Source organism: Dermacentor variabilis, chromosome 11, assembly GCF_050947875.1.
Source record: "Dermacentor variabilis isolate Ectoservices chromosome 11, ASM5094787v1, whole genome shotgun sequence".
In the NCBI taxonomy this organism is placed as follows: Eukaryota; Metazoa; Arthropoda; class Arachnida; order Ixodida; family Ixodidae; genus Dermacentor; species Dermacentor variabilis.
Window position 1 is genome coordinate 17,343,526 of NC_134578.1, and position 9,779 is coordinate 17,353,304.

Below are 9,779 nucleotides of genomic sequence, written 5' to 3' on the forward strand. Positions count from 1 at the left end.
TAGTCTAAACTGATTTATTGTTTCGTTTTAATTGGTCTCCGGTAGCTGATGCATTAGACAATTTTTAAAGCCCGTTTCCGTTGTTATCCAGCTAAACATTTCATAAACAACTTCTCGTGAGAGCTAATTATGAGGGTTATTTCACGTTCGCAGTCCCAAAGCGAAACTGACTCAAAAAATAGTTTCTGTTGCATAGACCTTGCCGCCATGTTGCCATATTCTCCATCTCGTCAACTCTGATTGGTTGTGGGTAGAGTTACGTCCTCCCTGATTGGCTCTAAACCCAAAGATGGCGGAAATTGACAACGTGGCGAAATTCAACAGTGTCTGAAGCAGTACCGCGGGTTTCCTTTCGTGCTTTGTGCTACTTTTTTTTTATGGCTGTCTAATTTTATGTGAACCCGCCGTACGCGTTCACTCAACATACGCGGGCAAATCGTGTCAGCGCAGTTCTATCGACACACACGTACTCGTAAAGCGAACAAGACGAAGGTATGGCTTGCTAGAAGGTAGAGGCTTGGTCAGCAATGGGCGAGCAAGGGCCTAAAGCCAACGTTCCGACCCGGGGACGTTGTCTACGCGAGCACTTGTGATTGTTAGCGCTCAGGGGCGGCAAGTACGCCTGCCGAAACGTTGACTCTGGGCTGCAGAGAAAGTCCCTTTGTAAAACATCGACTCCAGGCTGAGACTGGGCTTGCGCATCAGCTATGACGAAGGCAAGTTCTTTTTGTCGAAACGTAGGCTCCTGAGCCCGGAGCCTACGTTCGAAGACCTACCTTGACACGCTGACTCTGTGCTAAGAAAAGGCAATATCAGCTGCAAGCTGAATCTTTGCTTCGTCATCCTTGACGAATACAAGTCTCCTTGTCAGAACGTTAGGTCCCGACGGAGGCTGCGGTCTTCGTCGGCCCGGACGTTCTCACTTTGATGCGTTGGCTCCAGGCTCAAGAAGACTAGTCCTTTGTCGAAACATTGACTCCGTCTCCAGGCTAATTTGAGCCTCGTACAGGGGCCGTGCGGAATAAAGTTTCATATCTCTCTCCGGGATAATTGGCTTACCTTCTTCGAGGCTGGCGAAGACAACTTTCCTTTGTCTAACCGTTGCCTCATGCGTTGAAGTTTCCCTTGTTCATCCGCTGCCGTTTCGGAACATTCGTATAGTTTTTGTGCAGGCAAGTACAGTCCTTTCCGCTGTTCATTTCACGCAACCGGTGCACTTCTAGACTCCATTAACGTGTTGTCACCACCGACCAGCCCCGGTGGGTGAAAAGAAGTAAAAATAACGCAAGCTCCTGTGCGTTTCTTTTTTAACCCGCCTCCTATTTTTGCTCTCGTTTCAGGGAGAAAGAGCAGGACTTGGAGCGGCGCTTCGAGATGCTCAACGAGGAACTCCGGGGCGTGCTCCAGCTCCAAGGCGAGTAACTCTTTTTTGTGTGTTTGTGTGTCTGCACGTGTGTGCACGGGGCGCCGCTATAAGCCGCTTATGGCCTCTACGGCCGAGACCCACGGTGGAATCAATGGGCCCTAGCGGGGTATTGGAAAAAGAGAAGAGCATATACAGGGTGTACCGCTGGAAACGGGAACTAGAAAGAGGGAGGTTGGGTGGCCTGACTGCGCGTCGCGAGCGGACGCTGTACCGGAGCTCGCTAATGGAACCTCGTTGCTGGCTGGTCCCCTGAGTGTTTCTTTATTCATTTTCTTCTTGTTTTCTCGGCGATTTCTGCGTGCTGGCTTGCTACGTCGGCTGCAGACTGGCAGAAGACGGACGCGCAGCGTAGCCGGGAGGCCCTGCTGCTCGAGGAGCTGGTGGCGCTGGTCGACAAGCGGGACGAGCTGGTGCAGCACTTGGACTCCCAAGAGAAGGCGTACGTGTACAGGGAGACGAGACTGTCGCGTGCGGCTTTCCAACCATCCATTCGTCCGCGCATAGATAGATAGATAGATAGATAGATAGATAGATAGATAGATAGATAGATAGATAGATAGATAGATAGATAGATAGATAGATAGATAGATAGATAGATAGATAGATAGATAGATAGATAGATAGATAGATAGATAGATAGATAGATAGATAGATAGATAGATAGATAGATAGATAGATAGATAGATAGATAGATAGATAGATAGATAGATAGATAGATAGATAGATAGATAGATAGATAGATAGATAGATAGATAGATAGATAGATAGATAGATAGATAGATAGATAGATAGATATATGGAACTTTGTATTTCGTATCAGGTAGGCAATGGGGTCCATTGTTGGAGTGAAAACCATTTAGTATTTGAGGCAGCATATCATAAACACGTCTTCGTTCGCAGAAAGTGGCCGATAGCGTAGGATGCGTTATGCAGGCGGGATAATTCACCCTGTAATGCCTACCGTACAATATTTTGCCACGCCGAGTTTGATAATTCAAAATTCTTATTTAAGTGCAGGAAACTGAACGCATAACTGGTGTCGTTTTCAAAACGCTGGAGCCAATTCTTAACAGTTCTGGACAGTTCAGCAAGTCAATTAATAGTTAATTACTAAACTGAATAATTTTAACACAAAATAACATTTCATTTTTTTTTCTTACAAATGTACTCCCCGCAGCCAGAAATAAAGGTCTGCAAGCCCTAATTCTCATTGATATGGAACTATGGGTTTCACAGGGTTAAAGTGACACTGAAGGTGAATACTAAAGGAAATGTACACTCCTGCGATAGCAGATTGGCCACCCTCTGCACGAACAGTGGCTTGAAGAGACAGAAATCCAGAGAAAAGACGGGGAATGCGGCAGAAGGCAATTCAAGACGATGAGCAAAACGTGAACAAGGTGAATGCAGGAGCCAACGTTTCGACAAGTGGACTTGTCTTCTTCAAGGCGGTGAATGCAGGAGCCAACGTTTCGACAAGTGGACTTGTCTTCTTCAAGGCCTTGAAGAAGACCTGGCCTTGAAGAAGACAAGTCCACTTGTCGAAACGTTGGCTCCTGCATTCACCTTGTTCACGTTTTGCTCATCGTCTTGAAGAGACAGAAGGATGACGAAGGACTGGCGCCTATGCCTCTCTGAACTTCGGGCACCTGCTCACGGGACCGCCTGCATTCCGAGGGCGCGTCTGCTCGTGACCTATAGTTCATTCTTTCTTGTGAATGCGGTGCACTTTTACAGGTACTGTATGCTCAACCCAGCGAATTTGCGCCAAAATTGGCCGACATGCGGCAAGATACTTCGAAATTCGTGATGTCACAGGGACGTATACCGGCGCGAAATTCAAACAATAAAATTTGGGCGTTCATTTTTCGCCTGTAATAATGGCGTTCTACCTGCAAGAGAGAGTTCCTAAAGCAGTGCTGACATGAAGACACTGTCTTCTCTCTTATTTTTCTTTTTTGTGTTAAATTAATATCGTGGACCTTGAATCTGGAATAAGAAAAATGCTGGCAGGCCTCAAAGCTCCTTAAATAACTTACTATAATATATTTTCTATGAATCAGTATCGGTTTCCTTTCCCAGAAGGTCTATGTGCCGTGACGTCATGATGCAGAATGTGGTCACGTGCGAGCAGGATATCGCGCCATCTTTGCACATGGGGTCCGGCACGCTCAGTCGCCTCCTATAAGCGAAATTCGAGAACGTTTAATGCACCAAAACAACCCAAATAAGGCAAGGTTCCTTGAAATCCGTGACGTCATGCTGACGTACGAGAGAACTGAGGTTACGGCGAGAAATTCAAAAGAGGGAAGACCAAGGGCTTCGCTTTTTTTCTGTTCTTTTTTTTCTAGTAATTAAACCTTTTCTGCCAGCTGAATGAAAATGCAGCTTTGAAGCAATAACTTGCTAAACTATTCTGCGGTTGCTCCTTAATGACCTTTAAATGGAATAGAGCTAAATTCCTAGTTGTGCTCCCATATTTAACCGTCATCTTTAGCAGCAGCAGCACCGTTTTCTTTCTGATGTCCAGCGCAGGATAAAGGCCATTCCCAGCGATACTCAATTACTCCCTCCTTGCGTCTCTTGACTTTTTACTTATGCTTGCAAGTGTCCTAACTTCGTCAAGCATGCCGATTCCCTGCCGTCATCGACTGCGTCTCCCTTCCCGTGGTACTTCCTACTTATTCCATAACTCTTAATAGACCACCAGTTGTCTGCTCTACGCATTACAAGTCTATTTATTTCTCTTAATATCTACGAGCGTATCGGTCAACCCCGTTTCCTCTCTAATCCACGCCGTTGCCTCTCTGTCTCTTAGCTTTCGCCTATATTTTTTTTTCGTTCCATCGCTTGTTTTACGGTCCTTAGCTTTTTCTCAAGCTTCTTCGTTAACGTCAATGTTTCTGTCCATATATGTTAGCACCGGCAGAATGCAGTTCTACAGGTGATGTATTTATTGGTATCTTGTACATTCTCCGAGTAACAATCTACTTTTCCCTTTTGTGAGTGTGCGTGTTAGAGTGTTTATGACAGGCCTGTGCACGTCATCTCCTTCTCTTTCTGCCCCTTCCCTCCTTTCCTACGTATGCAGTATCGAGGAGGACGAGATGATGGCACTGGCCACCAGGCGGCAGCGGCTTCCACCGGAGCGCAACAACTGCCGACTCCAGTGACCTCCGGTGACGACGGGAAACGAGAGATGCACGGGAAGAGGACGAGGAGGATTAGAAAGATGGAAGGAAGGAAGAGACGCGAGCAAAGCATGGCTTGCGGCAACGACTTGCTTTTACGTTCTGGCCCCGCCACGCGGCGCGCCAGACAACAATAAACCGTCAGCAGCCAATTAGAAGGGGGCGTGAAACCCGAGCCCTCCGGGCGGGGGCCTTGCGCCGCCTTTCCTTGCCGAGTCGCGGCGTTAATTGGGGAGGCGGCGGCGGCTGAGGGCGTGAGAGGAGGACGAAGAGAGCGCGCCCGCTAGCCGTCGTGGCCTACTCTTCGCGGTGGCAGGCCTCACATCTGTCGGTGGGTGCCTTGCCGAGGCGGCGGTGGAGGACGCTCGCCGTCCGCATGCGCTGTGCGAACTCGCCGTAGTAAAAACCGTGCAGCGGAGGAGCGGCTGCGCAGTTCGGTGCCAGGTTGTGGCGGAGGCTGTGGGCAGGCCTGTCGGTAGTGCGCGGCGAAAAATGGGGCCGACTTGTGTGGACACCGCGTTTTTTTTTTTTTTCTACTGTGGTCCTCCTATGTTGTAACGAGGCCTATAGATAACCGGGAAAGTCGTGATTGTTATCGAGAAGCTGGCTGAGCGCGGCGTCTCGAAGATACGCGGTGGCGCCGCCCTTATCGTTACGGGTGCGTTCACACCGGCGATTGACGGAGGTCGCGCGACCGTCCGCGACTGGCGGCGATCGGTGTTCGCACCGGTAGGCGCGACCTGCCCTCGCCACACCGAAAGCGTATCGCGATTGATTCCGTTCGCGTCTCCCCACATCATGGCTCGCGTCCTCATCGCCGCGTAATAATAAGCGTCAGCCTGTACATGTCTCTGATTGGTTCTGTTGGTTTGCGGCTGCGGTCGCGCGACTGGGAAAACAAGCAGCGAGCGACTGACCCAAATCAGTCGCTTTTGTGCCAAAGCGACCATTTGCGACCGGTTGATTTACGACCAGCTTGGTCGCCGGTGTGAATGACCCCTATACACATGTAGCGACAATAACGCTCGTGTTCAGTTGATGGGAGCGTTGAATGGTCCGCGGTGGAAATCTGCAAGAGACGATAGGAGCTCTGGTGAAGAAAAAAAGAGAAGCAGTGGTCGACTAGGGCGTAGATAACTTCACACGATAAAGTGGAAATAGGCGTGGCAATAGATATAGCGAAACATAATGAGCTTCTTCCGGCTATAGTAGGTGACAACTTTGAAATGCTGTAGCAAAATACAGTGCTAGCCAACTCGATGAGAACTAGGTGCCGCAGCCACTTGTACGTTCGCCAATTTCCGTGACGTCATGGAGGGGGGAGGGGGGGTAGCGCGGATGCATGGAGCGCAAGCGCAGTGCAGTTTTGTGGGTGAAGTTTGTACCTGAAATCTTAGGTTGTCGCCAAGTATAGAGCAGAATGTGTTGCTCTCGCACACCGGCTTAGAGCAGGCGCACTTAATCTCGGCCCCAGTAGCCAATTGTCTGTGCAGCCCGCGCTGAGTGGCCAATTTGATGGCTGTGCAATTGACGACAAAGCTACGGCTTGCGAACACTGGTGGTAATTATGCGATAACAACATACTGAGCGTTATCGCGGGGTTGCTGATTCGTTGTTTTCGCCAGTTCCCGCAGACCTTGGCTAAATGATAGATTGGCCTTATAGAAGCGCCGCAGATTCTAGTCTACAGCCGCTTCAGGCCATGACGTCGTTCGGGTAGTTGCTTACTGCGAACTTGCTGGTTCTAGCAGGCACATGCGATTCTATTGATCCTGGGCTTGTTTGTCGCCGTGCAGAAAAACAAGCTAAGCGGCAGATTATGGCGACCATGAAGTGAGGTAGATCGACGAGGAATCGCAATAGAGCGTTCTTTATTTCTTTTTTATTCTGCCCATGCGCCTGGGCGTTAGCGACGTTGTAGGGTTCTTATTTACGGACACTAAGCTGGTCGATTCGTGACTGCATAGGGAGCCTACATGCAAGCGATGTTTTAGGGTAGTGACAGCCTTTGTAAAGGTACTTGCTGCTGCCAGCTAAATTGGCGTGCCTTATACCTTGTTGCATTATGCGTGTCACGCGACATGAAATAGAAAAACAATAAGTTTGATCTGGTAAAAGGAAAAGGCAACTAGATATAAAAGAAGCACGCAGGTTTCATTACAGTGTACTTCCAGTACACTGTAGTCTCATGCGCGCCTTGGTATAAAACTAAATGCAATAGATCGCGTCCCAACATGGGTACATCAGAGAGTGACAAAAGAAAGAAAAGGAATGCCCCGCGACTTCAAGCGAGATTGTGGTCCAAAATGGCTACGCACCAAATTTGGCGGTATATAGCGGTCAACATTTTGGTGTTGGCACCACTCTAAAACAGCGCTTGCATGTAGGCTCCCTACGACTGCACGCTATCGTTCACCACCAAGCGGCGCGCTGAGAACCAGCCGATCCATGTTTATTTTTTTTTTTTGTCGCTTGGGATTTCAAGTGGCATAACGTCAATATGGAACTAAATAGCATGCAGGCCCGTTTCATAGAGATGCTGCAATAGTGACTTAGGCTTGAAGCGAAACATGTTCTCTTATTACGTTACATGCGCTGAAAAGTTGCCTCGCGTGTTCTCAAGTCGCATCGCGCACAAGCCCCAAAAGAAACGTGAGGATGTCGAAAGACTTTTTTTGCCGAGTCCCGTTATGGGGCCGTATACCATCGCGGTGGAAATACTGCAATGTCTCATTTCATCGTTTCCCGAAAGAAGCAGACGACACGCGTTGACCAAAGGTGACTTGACGCTATGCTGGTTTGTCCTAAACACTTCAGTCGGGACGACTTGTTCCTTCCCGGCGAGTACACCCTTTCATATGTTTTAAATATCATGCGGGCCGTTTAGTCGCTTTAATAAATTATAGTGATGTACACTTATGCATAATTTAGTTTTCTTAGTTTAATTTTCTGCCCGAGCCTTAGCGTTACGAGTGCTTTAAGCAGCAGTAATGTTCTCGCTGATGTACTTTTGTCCGCAGGCACAGTGGCAGTGAGCGATAACTAGCTCGGAAGGTCTGAGCACACATGTTACTCCGCGAGGCTTCATAACATGCTCTAGTTTTGCGTTGTAAGCATGCAGACGATCCTGTTTTTTTTTTTTTTTCCCTCATTCCATGCGGTGAGCTCTGTAAGTTTACTTGCTCGCAAGAAATTTAGGAGCAACTGAAAACATCGCTCGTTCCACCTTTGGAGCATTCGACCTGCGCACAGCAGCGTCTTTCCAACGTTGTGCACGCAGATAAATTTCGTTGCAGCTGCGTGGTACAAATAATTCTTCAGATCGCGCATTTACACTGCTATACAAACGACTTTGCTCGAAATAAACCGTCGCTAAATTACGCGAACTTGTTGGATGCAACGCGATAATCGTCCGATTGGTTATTTTAGCTTTTCGCGGGGTTGTTTTAAGACTTCCTACACGAGCGGCGTGGGTTTCTGCTGACGTCCCAAGCCCTGGCCCTACTTGGAACACCGCAAACACGGAGCAAGCGCCCGTTATCGGACGCGGATCTTATCGCACGGATAAGCTATAACTAAATAGTAAAGGTACACCCCGACGACGCAAATGGAACTCTCATTTGCTCGGATACCTCGAGACACTCACCTGATAACGTTACAGCGTTTCGTATCTTTCAATCCTTGCACGTGCTGTGTCTTTTGATTCTGAAATGACGATAGACGTTACTGGCTATGTAATGTGAGATGCTATACGATACACTATGTGGTACAACTCAAACATTTCGTTTCCCGACATAAATCATCGCAATGCTGATGCTAATCATAAGTATAGCATAAAGAACGGCATAATTTGCCGCCAAATTTGTTTCTTTTTTTCGCAAAAGAACAGCCATCTGCGCTTCTCCACAACACAACCCATAAGTGCATGATGCTGTATTATATATGAGCTAGGAAGTAATACTTGCCTCACGCAAAGACTAGAATGTGTTTCTCGTTCAAGACATCGCACTTTATTAACAGAGAGCAAAAGAAATGCTATTTTTTATGACGATGCTTTCAAGTGTAACAATTTCAAAATAGCCTGTTTACGAACTTCCTGCGAATTATGTGGCGAGCTTCAGGCATACACATTTCGAGAAAAGAACTCTCGGAGATTATTTCCCAAGTTACAGCTGCTATAAATTTCATTGCTGCAGGCGAAGAGAAGAAAAGTTATCGGAGCATATAAAAAAACAACTGAGGTAAACAATTCGTGACAATGACGTGGCAAGTGACGTGAAAACAGCGAGTCCTCAAAAGGTACAACATATGTGACAAACGAGATAAGGTTTTTATATTGCACGCAAAAAAAAAAAAATTGTGAAGGACAGTCGAGAAATACAGTAGTAGCCACAGGAACGAACATGTGTTTCAAGGACAATGAAGAAAAAAAAAATCAGTTGCGGATTCGAAAATGTTGTACATACAGTGCACAAGTACCACTGACATTGCAGCATGGGAAACGATACTCGATTGTTCCCGCTTATCACAAAGCGTGTTGACCAACTTACAGAAAGCTCTTCCCCCTAAAACTTCAAGTTCGTTGTTCAAATACTTATTGACGCGTGCATGTAACCGCAGAAGATAGAACATCTAGGCCATATATGTAGCCGTCCAGGCAAAGCTGCAGAACCATGCCTTTTCTTTTCCAGGCAGCAAGTGCTCCCAGCACAGAAGAGTAATTAAGTTAATAAACTGATTCTGTGCCCTGTTAGCTGCATTGAGATACACTGTCAACGTACGGCTCAGAAGACGCAGGAATGTTGATACGACCACACACAACTCAATAAAGCGCGTCCTAATTTTTCTTCGTTTCCGCATGCGGACAAAATGCAGAACCTAATAATACGGTGTTTTTTTCTTCTTTTCTTTAGCTGCACCTAATTAAGAAAGAAAATTGCCTGGGGCAAATAGCACAATCCTAACCCTTGATCTAAATTACTCGATAGGCGCGGCCATACTTCTACGAGAAATCGAAATGCTTAATTGAATAATTAGCAGAATCACGTTAATTGACTTTTAAGCTATTTAACTTGCAGCCCATATTTAAGTGTGTGATACGCAGCTAGTGACTGTGCGAGGCATGTCGACTTTGAACGAATTCTCATCATATATGTTTTAAA

General features: G+C 47.1%; 1 protein-coding gene across 4 annotated transcripts in view; it reads left to right on the plus strand.

Annotated features, from left to right (window-relative positions):
• Positions 1-4,769, plus strand: part of Ehbp1 (Eps15 homology domain containing protein-binding protein 1) — a 77,020-nt gene extending 72,251 nt beyond the window's left edge. For all 4 annotated transcript variants that reach the window (XM_075675944.1, XM_075675942.1, XM_075675943.1 and 1 more), the window contains 3 exons: positions 1,341-1,414; positions 1,751-1,865; positions 4,518-4,769. In XM_075675944.1, the coding sequence (XP_075532059.1) occupies positions 1,341-1,414; positions 1,751-1,865; positions 4,518-4,599 (271 nt within the window). In that variant the 3' untranslated portion in view covers positions 4,600-4,769. The remainder of the gene's footprint in view (positions 1-1,340; positions 1,415-1,750; positions 1,866-4,517) is intronic.
• Positions 4,770-9,779: the final 5,010 nt, after the last annotated feature.